The 14920-nt window shown below is 36.2% G+C and overlaps 1 protein-coding gene across 1 annotated transcript; it reads left to right on the top strand.

Moving 5' to 3' along the window:
• The first annotated feature begins 12413 nt into the window (after nt 1-12413).
• Nucleotides 12414-13396, top strand: LOC131403321 (olfactory receptor 10X1-like). The gene is given in 2 exon segments (XM_058537583.1): nt 12414-12456; nt 12459-13396. Coding segments are annotated over 2 exon segments (981 nt in total).
• Nucleotides 13397-14920: the final 1524 nt, after the last annotated feature.

Here is a 14920-nt window from a genome sequence, read left to right as displayed (position 1 = left end):
TTCTAGTTCTGTTAGGTGTAGTTTAAGATTACTTATTTGAAATTTTTCTTTTTTTGTTAAGGTGGGCCTGTATTGCTATGAATTTCCCTCTTAGGACCACTTTTGCTTCATCCCATATGAGCTGGTATGGTGTAATTTCAATTTCTTTTGTCTCCAGCTATGTTTTGATTTGTCCTTTAATTTTTTCATTGATCCATTGGTTGTTCAGTACATGTTGTTTAGTGTCCACATATTTGTGAATTTCCCAGCTTTTTTCTTGAAGGTAATATCTAGTTTCATAACATTAAAGTGAGAAGTGATGCTTGATATGATTTAAATCTTCTTAAATTTATTGAGGCTTGCCTTGTTTCCAAACACATGGTCTATCTTTGAGAATGCTCCATGTGCACCTGATAAGAATGTTTATTCTATTGTTTATGGATGGAGTGTTCTATGTATATCTATTAGGTCCATCTGGTCTAGTTTTTCATTTAATTCTATTATTTCCTGTTGACTTTCTGGCTGGATGATCTGTTGATGCAAGTAGGGTGTTGAGGTTCCCTACTATTATTGTCTTGCTATTAATTTCTCCTTTTAGGCCTGTTAATAGTTGCTTCATGTATTTTGGTGCTCCTGTGTTAGGCACATATATATTTATAAGTGTTATGTCCTCTTGGTGGAGTGTCATTTTTATCATTCTATATTGCAACTCTTTGTCTCTCATTGTCTTTTTTAACTTGAAGTCTACTTTGTCTGATACAAGTATGGTAACACCTGCTTTCTTTTGTTTGCTGTTAGCTTGGAGTATCGTCTTCCATCCCTTCACTCTGAGCCTGTGTTTGCCTTTAGAGCTGAGATGTGTTTCCTGGAGATAGCATATTGTTGGATCTTGGTTTTTAATCCATTCAGCCACTCTGTGTCTTTTGACTGGAGAATTCAATCCATTTACATTTAAAGTGATTATTGATATATGAGGGCTTACTATTGCCATTTTATAACTTGTTTTCTGGTTGTTCTGTATTTCCCTTGTGTATTTCCAACTGCCAATTCACTTTGGTAATTCTCTATGATGGTTTTCTCATTATTTATCGTTTGTGTCTCTGTTCTTATATTTCATTTAGTGGTTACCATGAGGTTTGTATAAAAACATGACATAGATAAGATAGTCCATTTTCTGATAGACTCTTATCTTCTTAGCCTAAGCAGGTTCCATCCCTTTCTCCTTCCCTGTCTAAGTAATTGTTGTCACAACTTATTCTGTTTGTCTTGGAGTTTCTGATTAAAATGAAGTGGTTACAGTTATTTTTGATGCTTTCCTTCCCTTTACCTTTAATGTTATAATTAAGTGTTTGCTAGACTGTTCTGATAGAGAACTGCAATTTTCTAATTTTGTCTGTCTACTTATCTCCTTGCTCAAGGCTTTGTAAATCTTTTCCTTTTTGGGGGGGAGGGGCTTCTTCATCGTTTCTTGTAGGGGAGGTCCTATGGCAATGAAGTCCCTCAGCTTTTGTTTATCTGGGAAGGTTTTTATTTCTCCATTGTATTCAAAAGATAGTTTCACTGGACAGAGTATTCTTGCCTGAAAGTTTTTGTTTTTCAGTATTTTGAGTATTTCATTCTGCTCTCTCCAAGGCTGTAAGGTTTCTGCTGAGAAATCCACTGAAAGCCTGATAGAAGTTACTTTGTACATTATTTTCTTCTACCTTGCTGCCCTTAATATTTTTTTTGTTTGTCACTAACTTTTGCCAGTTTTACTAATATATGCCTTGGAGAAGGTCTTTTTACATTGATGTAATTAGGCATTCTATTAGCTTCACTTACACATACTTCTAGCTCCTTCCTCAGGTTTGGGAGGTTCTTAGCTATTATTTCTTTGAACAAGCTCTGTGATCCTTTCTCCCACTCTTCTCCCTCTGGAATACCTATAATCCTTATGTTGCATTTCCTAATTGAGTCAGGTATTTCTGAGGATTTCTTCATTTATTTTTAGTCTTAGTTTTCTCTCCTCCTCCACCTGAAGCATTTCCATATTTCTGTCCTCTAAATTACTAATTTTGTCCTCAATAATATCAGCACTGTTTTGTAAGGATTCCATATTTTATTTTTTATCTCATTCCTTGTGTTCTTCATCTCAAACATTTCTGTTTGGTTCTTTTCTTATAGTCTCAATCTCTTTTTAAAAGAATATCTTCTGCTCATTAATTTTATTCGTGAGCTCATTGAACTGTCTTTCTGAGTTTTCTGTAACTCACTGAGTCTCTTCATGACAACTATTTTGAATTCTGTCATTTCAATTGTAAATTTCTGTGAATTCAGGATTGGTTTCTAGATACTTGTCACTTTCCTCCTGGTCTGGAGTGTTAATGTATTTATTCATTCTGTTTGATGTGGTGGATCTTTGCCATCACATAGTGTTAGTATCTCGTCACAGATTCCACCTGCCACAGCTGAGGGCGGGGAGAAGCTGTTTTTTCTGAGCCTTCCACAATGCCTGGCAGTTGTGCCCATCCATTGCAAGTTTTACTGATAGGGATCTCTGCTTCTGGCTGCTGATGCTTCACACACACAGGTTCAGGTGCTCTGGTGGGGATCCTCTGCCCTGGCCAACAATCTGAGCTGATGTGTCAGGCAGAATGGGGAGGGAGGGCATGACTTTTTTCCCACCCATGCTCCCTCTCTGTAATCACTGACTGCGCACTTGGGCTGCTCGACTTGCCGCCTCAATGTGGAACCTTCCTGCAGGCTGGAAAGCAACTCCCAGAGCAAAAGCATTCCTCCAGAGGGCTGCCTATTCCCTTTTCTCTTCTCAGAGTTGCTCACCACCATCCAGGCTAGGTGCCGTGGCCTAGATTGTTGCCATTGGAGAGGAGAAGGAGATCTTATTACCTCCTTCCACTGTCTCCTGGGGGGTTCCAGCACCCCAACCTTAGATGTCTAGCTGCCTGGATCACTCTGTTGTGTAGATGTCCTCTGTTGGGTAATGAATGTCGTTTTCGTTGTGTCTTAGTGGGAGAGCCTACGGGAAGAGCTCACTCCACCATGATGCTGACATTACTCCTGTTTCTCAAATTTCTAATTGACTTTGGTCACTTTCCAGTGACTTCAAATAATGGTTCTTAATTTTTTTGTCCATGTTTAATAATTTTTGTCTTTGAAAAGAATCACTGAATCTCTTCATGCCATTAATTCCTTCTTTTTTATTTCCCATTCAAAATCCTTATTCACTCTATTTCTGGTTAAATATCCTACCCACTGAACCCATGCCTCAATCCAGCAGGGCCACTTGATATTAGATAGGCAATTCAAAGTATCTTGATCTCTGGCTTCAGTAATTGGTACAAGTGATGGGTGGGTAAATAAAGCCAGACTAACAAATGTTTCTTTTTCTTTTACATAACACATGGTCAAAGAAGAAATGAAGTACAATAAGAAAATATTTCTAGCTTAATGATAATAAAAACAAAGCATGTTTACTTTTGTAGAATGCAGCCAAAAATTGCTTAGAGGCAAATTTGTAGATTTAAGTTCTTATACTGAAAAATAGGAAAGTATTAAGAGCAAAATCAATGCTTATCAACCAAGAATCTAATTTTGTTTGGAAAAAAGTCAAATTAATCAAAAAGTAAGCAGAAGAAAGGACATAATGAAGTTATGAATAGTAAACAGATCCTGCAGACAACTAGAGCATAAAGACATATTGTGAGGAAGTTAATGTCAATAAACAAACTTAAATAAAAAGACAAAATTCCCTTAAGAATAAAACCTACCAGAAGTGACAAAAAAAAAAACCCAGAAAATATGAATAGCCCAATATTTGTTAAAGATATTGATTTCTAAATATAAAACTTCCCCCCAAAAAAATTCCAGATTCAGATGCCTTCGTTGGTTCATTCACCGAACAGTTAAGGAAAAAATAAAAATAAGATTATGCAAGTTCATTCAGGAAATAAAATGTTGAGAACATTTCATGTATTATATCATGAGACTAGAATAACACTGAAAATGAAACCTGATGAGCATGGTATAAGAAAACAAAATTGTAGACACTATAACATATTAAGATAGTTTCAAAAATAGTTCTAAGAAAATATTAGAAAATATATTCCAGCAAGATATAAAATAATATGTCATGACAAAAGGAATCTATTCCAAGAATGAAAGACTGATTTATTATTTAAAAATATATTAACATAATTCAATAAATTAGCAAAATAAATGGTAAATATTTATGTACTCATCTCAGTAATTTTGGAAAAATTTTTTGTAAAAATCAATACCCATTGTTAAAAATTTTGTTTCTATGAAAAACTAAAACTAACACCATACCTCACTTGAAATACTGAACTCTTTCCCCTGGGATGATCACTCTTTTCATCTCTATACAATATTATACTGGAGTTCTAAACCACTGCCATAATTAAAATAAAAAGATATAAAAGGTATAATGATTTAAAAGAAATAATAAAACTCTTTATTTGCAAATGACATGACTGAATACCTAGAAAATCTTACTAAATCTACAAAAGAAGCTATAAAACTAATAAGTATATTCAATAAGGTCTAAAATCAATAGTCTTTATATTAGTTACAAAAAAAAAAAATGATATTTTTAAATGTCAATATCAATAGTATCAAAACATAAAACATTTAGAATTATACATAAATTGTAGCATTAATCACAATAACCAAGAAATGGAAATAACCTAAATGTCCATCAATGGAAGATTTGATCAAAAAAATGTGGTATATGTAAATAATGGAATATTTTTCATCCTTAGAAAAGAAGGAAATATTGCCATTTGTGACAACATGGATGGACCTAGAGGACACTAAGCTAAGTGAAATAAGCTGAAATAAACCAGACACAGAAAGAAAAATACTATATGTTCTCACTTATATGTGGAATCTAAAATAGGCAAACTCATAAAAGCAGAGAGTAGAATGGTGGTTACCAGAGGCTGTGACGAGGGAGAAATGTTAATATGTTTGTCAAGGATACAATTTTCAGTGATATAAGATGAATAGATTCTAGGGATCAAATGTGTAGAATGGTGACTATAGGTAACGATACTGAACTGCATACTTGAAATTTGCTCACAGGGCATATGTTAATTTTTCTCATCACATACACAAAAAAAATGGTAACTATATGAGGTGATGGATATGTTAATTAGCTTTGATTATAGTGATTAATTCACAATCTATACGTATATCAAATCATCAGGTTGTACACCATAAATATACACAATAAAATAGAAAAGAAAATCAGCACCCAGTTTTTCTGCAACAAATAATCTTCAGACTCCACAAACAATATTATAACTTAAACACTAGAGTGTGTTTAGATATTTTAATAATAATAAATAAAAATTTATGTTTAATTATGAAAAAACTTGATCTGAAGTGACTTGAGATGGCAGGAAAAAAAGACTGGCTTGGGGGTTTTGTGGTGACTAGGGAGTGGAGGCAGCATGAGATTTCCTGGGCAGAGGTTTGCATGGTTTGAACCTCCTACAAGTGAGAAAAGAAGGGGCACTAGGCTTTCTGACCAGCTTGCCCATATGTGTGGCAGAAGAATAAGAGGAGGGAGTTTAAAGGTGTAATAGATGTCAGAAAGCATAAAACACAGTCAAACTCTTTCTTAAATTCTGCCAATATCACAGTGTTGATTAATGTAGCTATACAGTAGTTCTTAATATAGGAAGGAGTAATTATTTCTATCTTCTTCTTTTTCAGATTGTTGTAGTTATTTAAAGGCTTGTGACATTCCATTTGAACTATAGAATAAGTTTGTCTTTTCTACAAAAATCCTTGCTGGGATTTTGAAAGGAATTGCATTACAGTATAGATCAAATTCAGGAGAAATTTTGTTCTTTTTCTAGTTTCTTGAGATAAGACTTGGATTATTTGTTAGAGGTTTTTTCTCTTCTCTAACATAAACATTTAGTACTATGAATTTCCCTTTTAGCACTTCTTTAGCTTCACCCCACAAATTTAGATACATTGTAATTTTATTTTGATTCAGTTGTATACATTATTTTAATTTCTTTTGTGATCTCATCTATGACCCATGGATCATTTAAATTCCATGCATTCATAGATTCTCCTATTGTTTTTCTGTTATTTATTTCTAACTTGATTCCATTATGGTTAAAAAACCATAATATCCTCTGCATGATTTCCATCGTTTTAAATTCTTTGAAGTTTGTCTTGTGGTCTAGGGTATGGTTTACCTTGGTATGAGGTGGAGGTGGGTTACCCCCTTGGCTCTGCTGGCAATGCTACTATGGACAGACAAGGGCCGGCTAGCTTTTGTGAGGTGGGGACTGAGTTAGGATATCAGCTCTGTTGACACTTCAGGTGCAGGCAGATTAGGCTTCCCATTGCCAGTGGCTATAGGTCTCTCTATTAAGTCTCTGTTGGGCTTCCCCTTTCCTGATCCTTTTCCAGAGAGAATAGACTTTTACTTTTTACTTTATTTTTGTTTTGCTTTTTTTTGCTTCTGCCTAAGCCTGTTGACAGTTTCAGGTTGCAAGTGACAGGGTCTTCCACAACCCAGTGTGGCATATATGTGGGATAAAAAAAAATCCTTGGGAATTCACTGTGGTATCATTCTTCAAGTCCTGAGGTCCCTAACAAACACATCATCTCTTTAAAAAAATTTCTTATTTATTTTTTTAATTGAAGTATAATTCTTATATAACATTATATTAGTTTCAGGTGTACATTGTAATGATTTAATATTTCTATATATTGTGAAATGATCACTACAATTAGTCTAGTTAACATTAGTCATCATATATAGTTACAACTTTTTTATTCTTGTGATAAAAACTTTTAAGATCTCTTAGCAACTCTAAAATACGCAGTACAGTATTATTAACTATAATTTATAATCTTTTATTCAACTTGCATTTTATGATTGTCTGTTGAATTATTTCTAAGTTATTTAGTTGTATTTAGAGAGGAGACCAGAGAAAAGAGAATATACACCATGTTTTTCTGGAAACTGAATAGATTAAACTTTTTAAGAAATTGGCAAACTCTTTTCCCAAATTCCAAGCTATTTTATACTTTTTACATCCCCAACAGCAGTATATGAGTTACAGTTCTTCCAAATTGTAACCAACACTAGTATTCAGTCATTTTTATTTTCAGACATTCTAATAGTTGTGTAATAGAATTACATTGTGTTTTTAATTTGTATTGTCTAATGACTGATAATGTTGAGCATCTCGTCATGTGCTTGCACCCCATCCATATATATTCTTTCAGTGTTATTAAAATCTCACTGTCATTATATTAGAAACTTTTAAAATATGCTTAATTAACCAATTTTAAATAGTCATTACATAATTGGAAGTGCTGGACTACAACAAGATGTTATATAGTGCCAGGAACTAGAATTCCAACCTTTTTATTTTTGGAAGTATTTCCCAGCACTCCTCCTCCTTGGCACCTTCTCTGACAACCCTGCTCCAGTTTGTCTTATCTTGTCTGTTCACTGTTTTAGTCTTCAGCACAGTACAGCATAAAGTATTCCACTCTTATACATGGTTTTGCTTCCCATGATTTCAGTTACCTCTTATCAACCATGGTCCAAAAATATTAAGTGAAATATTCCAGAAATAAATAATTCATAAGTTTTAAGTTCACTCATTATGAGTAGCATGGTGAATCTCACTCTGTCCTGCTCTATTCTGCCCAGATGTCAACCATCTCTTTGTCCAGTGTATCTATGCTCTATATGCTACCCATGCTACCCATGCTACCCACCCATTAGTTGCTTAGTAGCCATCTCAGTTATCAGATCTACTGTTGAGGTATCAAAATGCTTGTGTTCAAGTAAACATTGACATCATTTGCTCCTAACATCCAAACATCAACATCTTCATGGCTCAATGATCCTCTCTCTGACCCATAGTAAGGGCCCATAGTAACCTAATGCTACATCATAGTACCTGTGCCATTCACCTCACTTCAGCTCATCACGTAGGCATTGTTTCATCTCACAGAATTACAAAAAGAAGGGTGAGTACAATACAATATATTTTGAGAGAAAGAGATTATATTCACATAACTTTTATTACAGTATACTGTTATAATTCTTTTATTTTCTCATTAGATATTGTGGTTAATCTCTTACTTTGTCTCATTTATAAATTAAGCTTTATCATAGTTATGTATGAATAGGAAAAAAATGTAGTATATCTAGGGTTTGGTACTATCCACGGTTTCAGGCACCCCCTGGGGATCTTGGAACGTATTCCTCGTGGATAAAGGCAGACTACTCTAATTCACTTTTCATGGGAACTATCTTCTTTTCACTACTGAAGTATAAATCCCTGTAAGAAGATATTGTTCCTCATACTTATCCAAGTTCTCCCATAGTACAATCTCTAAATGCTGTAAGCTCTTCTTATTGCCCGGGAAGGGAGTCAGTGATGAGAGGGAAAGAGTGTGTTTGTGGTAAGTGGGAGAGCAAATTGAAAGAGCATTAGGGATGCAATGTCTCATGCACTCTTTTTGCTGCCAAAACAAAACTTATGAAGTAGCAGGAAGCCTTGTTTATGGGCAGGATAAGAAATCTGCAAGTTTTAAATCCCCAGAGATTTCCAGAGAGTTTTACAAGTCACAAGCTATATAAAGCCCTGTAGCTAATGAGAGCAAATTACAAAGTTGAGTAAAAAGTTCTCTCACTCTCTCTGATGAAAGAAGAGAAGAATTCCCTCGAGTCACCTAACCAGCACCAAACCTCTAGAGCTGAAAAACCTCAGGCCCTGATGATAATCAGACAATCTCTCTACACTGGAAGAAGGAATGACTCTAAACCATTGTGATTTAGTGAGTGGTGAGAGCTGATTGCAGCACATATGGCTTAGCCTCACAGCTCATGTCAAAAATCTCTAGAGTCACAGAAAGCTGAAGTTTGTACCAAATCAGGACCTTTGTCTCACTTCCCAGTTGGTGAAACTTAGGCCCAGAAGGTGCAGGGACTTTCCCAATGTCACTAAACTAACAGTGATAAAGTTAAGAATCAAGACTCTTAGACCAGTGATTTTCATACTAAGTCAAACTCTATCTCTTTTGTGTGGATAACAAAGCATCCTTCCAAAAATGTGAGAACTATCCTAGAAGAAAATGACCATAACACTGAACTGGCTTTGGAATCCTGACAAAATACAAAAGGTAGGAAATTATGCTAAATGGTTTGATTCTCTATTCATGATAACTTATTGTCACTACATTTTCTCCAAATTACCATTTCTCTTTGACTTTGTATGTTTCTTTTGTCAGTGGATCCATATCCCAAATTAAATTTGCTGCAAGTGGATTTTGGGACAACTTCTGAGATCGGTGAGAGTAGAGTGGGTTATAGTACTCTCGTCCCCTACACACACACATTCAGAATATGCCAGAAGTAGGTGGAGATTCTGACATTCATAGTCTACTGCTGATGATCCACCAAGCAGGTATTTAGCACACAATTAAAGGTAAGAATTAGATAAGAAAGGGCCTGTCTTGGAATTTGTATTGCTGATTGTTTGCATTTTCAAAATGCTTCTGACTTTAATGATGGCTTTGAAAATAATCCCTCTGGGCTGTCTTGGAAGAGGTATGGCACACTATTTGAAATCAAGTTCTTCTGTAGGTATTTATGTTAAAAAGAGCTTGGGTTTTGCACTAAACACAGCAGGTACTAAAACAACTTCTTGTTTTGCCAATATATTATTTTTTTCTCTTTTTCTTTTGTTTACTTAGCTAATCTTTTAGTTCCACAATCCATATAATTGCCCTTTTTATAGAGTTACTGTGAGGAGTCAAGAGAATTTAAAGACATTAGTGTGTAAAGTGCTCTACTGGTGGAAGGAATTTTCCACAATGGAGTAGGAACGAGTAGAAGGATATATTGGCACCGAGCATTTCTGAGAGGGAGAGAAAGTCTTATGAAACAGTCCAGAATGCTTCAGACTGCTGTTTATAGGGGGAAGTGAAGCAATAATCTGCAATTGTGGATTTGAATACCAAAGACTCACACTAAATTTCGATACTCAGGAGGCTTACCTAAAAGGCCTCAGAATGGAGCTCAAGAATCATCTAGACACTGTCCCTCATTATATATCCTTAGGCAAGAAGACAGAAAAATCCTTTAATCCTCTCTTTGGGACAAAATGACTCACAGATAAGAAGATGTGGATACAGTGAGAGAAAGAAGGAAACAGGAAAAGAGAAAGGGTTGATAAGAGATAAAGAAAGATTGTGTGTGATTCATGTATGACTATTAAAGAATAAGCATCTTGTCAGCTATAAGAAGACAAGAATCAAAAGGACCTACAAAGTAGAGTAAACAAGTTGGTGGATTATTTCTGGAAGCATTTATAATTTAGACCATTTTCCTACTACCTCTTCTGACTATCAGTGACCAGTCAAATTCTGCCATGAGAACGTTCATTCTTAGCCAGAACTAAATTTAATTAGGAGTGGAAAATCTGTTCATCTCCATGCTCAAAAATCACATTCTTAACAGTGCTAAGTAACTAAGTAAAACAGAAATTGTTTATAGCTTCAGCACTTATTTGATGATTAACCTATCCATCCAATATTTATTGGATCTTAAAATGCTCTATATTATCACCCTGAGACACAGAAATCTATGACCCAGTCTCTTTCCTTAAGAAGAAAGCACTGACAAATGAAGAATACACAATTAAAATCAAGACAGTTTGATTTTAGCTACAAATATGCCATTTCATGGATACATTTATCTTATTTCTAAAATAATCACAGTGTCCTACACATTTGACAGCTGTCCTATCCTCTTCACATTTATGCTGTGAGAGTAAAATCAAAAAGAATCAAATCAGAAAGAATCTGGCAAAATGTAGACTCTGTTGTTGGGCAAGAGGGAAAATCCTCCTCCTCCCTTTCCCTTAAGGTTCTTGTGGCTGGCCTAAAAATTAAAAGACAGGTTATCAGGAGAAAATAATACCAAGTTTAATAACATGTATACATGGGAGAAACCAGGGAAACTGAGTTTCTTGACAAATGGTGACGGTTTTAACCTTAAATAGCATATTCAGGTAGACAAAGGATGATGTTGGGGGTGGAGAGGGAGACAGGAGGGAGACAGAAATCACAGTAATCAAGAGCATGCAGATTTAAGACCTCTCCTTCCATACTGAAAAGAGGTTCCAGAGATAAGATCATCTTCCCAGTACAGCAAGGGAGATACCTTTACAAATGGAGATTTCCCTTGTAAACGTACATGTTTGTCTGACAACCCTTTGCAGGGCCACCTAGAGAATGTGGCTAGGGAGAGACAGAATTTTTTATAAGAGGGGCTTGTTGATGGCTTTCCTGTTGCAGCACCTATTTTACATTATACTACAGCCATCATATGGTAGTGGCTCCTTCCTGAAACAGGCCTTCTATATTAAATTATTCAGGCAGTTTGGGGGAGGTCAAATGTCCATCAGAGAAAATAATCAAGGTATGGTGACATATTTCATGGCGGCCAATTTTCATCTCCCACAGTATAAATACTAGTTATTAAGTATGTTGGTAAGTGGGAAAGGAAAAATAGTATGATATAATACAAAGCTGAAGGAATGTGTTAAATATAAGGAAAAACACAATGATGTAGAAGTCAGAGGAGGAGGAGACTAAATTAGGTGTAGAATTAGCAAAGAATTCATAGAATGACTAGCATTCATCATTTTCAGATGCCGAGCTTGGCATCGTAGAAATGGGCAAAATCTCAATTGCTGTCTGCATAAAAGGTCTGTTTATTAATACTAACAACATACTCTAATTAATCACTATTAATCGTAAGGGTCCTGAGATATCCTATCTTCTTCCCCTCTCCTCACAGTGGAGGAAAGGGAGCATGTTATTTACTTTCCTTTAATATTTCAGGACCTAAATGTCTTCTCCAAGAAGAAAAAATGACTTTAGAATTCTCTAACAATTATAAGCCATAGTCTAAGTTTGGTTTCAAAATTACTATAAATCAACTATCAACCTTCATTCAGTAGATATATACAGACCATATATTATGTGGAGGTTGCTGTGTTGGACCTTGACTCTGTTTGTCTGTTAGCTGCTAGGTAGTTTTTCCAGTATTCAGAATCTGATTCATTTCTGACTCTCCCAATGCACCTGCATCTCCTTCATCTGGACATTACTTAGGATATTTTTTCCCTATTGTTTTGCCAGCCAATAAAATTCTTAAAAAGAAAAAAGGCCAGGAAAAGTCCTCTTGTCACATAAGAAATCAATAATTGGTTGCTGAATAAACAAGAAATGAAGGAATGAACAATTAGGAAAACACATCACCTACACATACATGATGTTTTGCTAAACTAAATGAAAAATCGGCTGGTAATTATAAGTCTGATCATTCATCTTACTCACATCACAGTTTTCAAAGAGTAATGGAGAGTTAAATGTTTACTTGTTTCTTTCAGATATCAGACATTAAACAATGAAGATCAACCAGACAATTCTAAAGGAATTTGTTCTTGTTGGCTTTTCTGTTTACCCACATGTACAGACATTCCTCTTTGTGGTCTTCTTTTGCCTCTACCTTCTCACCCTCACAGGTAACCTGGCCATCATGGGTCTTACTTGGGTGGACAGAGCTCTCCACACCCCTATGTACCTCTTCCTCAGTGCACTCTCCTTCTCTGAGACCTGCTACACCATGACCATCATTCCCAAGATGCTGGCAGATCTACGGGCCAAAAGTAGAAGCATTTCAGTCACAGGTTGTGGCTTGCAGATGTGTTTCTTCTTGGGACTTGGTGGCACTAATTGTATCATTCTTACGTTGATGGGCTATGATCGCTTCCTGGCCATCTGCAACCCTCTCAGATATTCCCTGCTTATGACCAACATGGTATGTGGACAACTTGTGGCCTCTGCTTGGGCTGGAGGCTTCTTTATCTCTCTGATAGAGACTGTGCTGATATTCAGAGGCTCTTTCTGCAGCCCCAACCTTGCCAAACACTTCTTCTGCCATATGCGGGCAGTTGTGAGGCTGAACTGTCTAGACAGTGACCTCACCGAATTTATTGTAACTGTGATCTCAGTGTCAGGCTTGCTGGGCACCTTCCTGCTCATCATCCTCACTTATGTTTTCATTCTTTCCACTATCGTCAGGATCCCTTCAGCTGAGGGCAAGCAGAAGGCATTTTCTACCTGTGCTTCCCACATCACAGTGGTCGCCATCCACTTTGGTTTTGCATCTATTGTTTATCTGAAACCTGAAGCCTCAGGGGGAGATGACACACTGATAGCAGTCCCTTACACTGTCATTACCCCTTTCCTCAGCCCCCTCATTTTCAGCCTCAGGAATAAGGACATGAAGAATGCTTTTAGAAAAGTGCTTAGAAAGACAATCTCCTTGGATAAATAATTTTGGATTATTGCTGCATGGTTGACTATCCCAGAGGCCAATGAAGCATCTACCCTGTGACATCTGGAGGAGCCTGTACCATTTTTTTTTCCAGAGGCTGGCATATGGAGCCAAAATGACTGGGTCTGAGACATAAGCTGTCACAACCATTTGCTCAGCTTGTTAAGGAAGTTGTCCAATTCTTTTATTTCTACTTCTTCTACTGTCCATCTCTATCTACTTTTAATCAGTTTCCAACCATTTCTCTTTCTAGTATCTGCCTCTGCACATACCAGGTGTCTGCCAGTCAACCTCTGGATGTCCTGCACCATTGAAGGAATGGGAATAGATTGATTGTGGAAGGAAAAAGAGAACACCTGTGACCACTGCACTAAGAGATGTTTTCAAATGTCTAATAATGTAAAGGTTTAGGAATATTTCCAGGCAACATTGTGAGCCACTGGGCTGCACCTCCCAGGAAATGAGCCGTTTCTAATAGGAGATACATTATGTCGAAATCAACAGCTGTCTGCTTATGTATGTCTGGACTGATATTTTTATTTGTTAAGTACCCATGCCATACTGATTACTAATACTGTTCACGACTGTGTCCTTCCAATGACTATCAGTTAATAACTTCTGTATAAACAGGATATCTTGGAACATTGATTCAAACAAATAAACAGGATAGTGGAGCCTATATCTTCTATGAATGTGGGAATCCATGGGTAAGGGCTGGAAATGACCTCAATTTTCTTTCTTTTTTTTTTTTTTTTTGTGCTAATCCTCCTCTTTTTGCTGAGGAAGACCAGCCCTGAGCTAACATCTATTGCCAATCCTCCTCCTTTTTTTCCCCAAAGCCCCAGTAGATAGTTGTACATTATAGTTGCACATCCTTCTAGTTGCTGTATGTGGGACACAGCCTCAGCATGGCCGGAGAAGCGGTGCGTCGGTGTGCACCCGGGATCCAAACCCCAGCCACCAGTAGTGGAGTGTGCGCACTTAACCTCTAAGCCACGGGGCTGGCCCAACCTCCTGTTTCTTTAAGTTGAAGATATTCAAAAGCAAATGTTTAAAAAAAAAAAACTGTGTCATAATATTGAGGGTTTGACAAAGAAAGGTATTTTGATATAATTTTGGAAGACACAAAAAGTATAAATAAAGGAAATCAAATCAACATAGCATCAATCTTTATATCACCAGGAAGAAAATTAGAAGCTCTGTGGAGGTTATATAACAGAAGAGCAGTAAGTGGTCTTACTGAAAATTCAGATGTATAAGCTTAGGGAAATTTCTGAATCCCTTTGTCTCAGTTCTGTTATAACCAAATCTGTGACCTCTTAAGAAAGACATAAATTTTGTACCAGGGTTTGGTATACATAAAATAGATGAAAAATGTTGGAATAATTTCTGAACTCCATTATTTACTGGAATGTTATAAAGATAAATGAGATAATGGATGAATGTTATATGTACATACAGTGACTAAGCTTACCTCTTACTACAACTCTATTTTCTTCCCTGAGACTGTTTTTTTGGCACATG

Source organism: Diceros bicornis, chromosome 4 (assembly GCF_020826845.1).
Source record: "Diceros bicornis minor isolate mBicDic1 chromosome 4, mDicBic1.mat.cur, whole genome shotgun sequence".
In the NCBI taxonomy this organism is placed as follows: Eukaryota; Metazoa; Chordata; class Mammalia; order Perissodactyla; family Rhinocerotidae; genus Diceros; species Diceros bicornis.
Note: the sequence above shows the minus strand (reverse complement) of the source record. Positions and strands in the feature narration are given on the sequence as shown.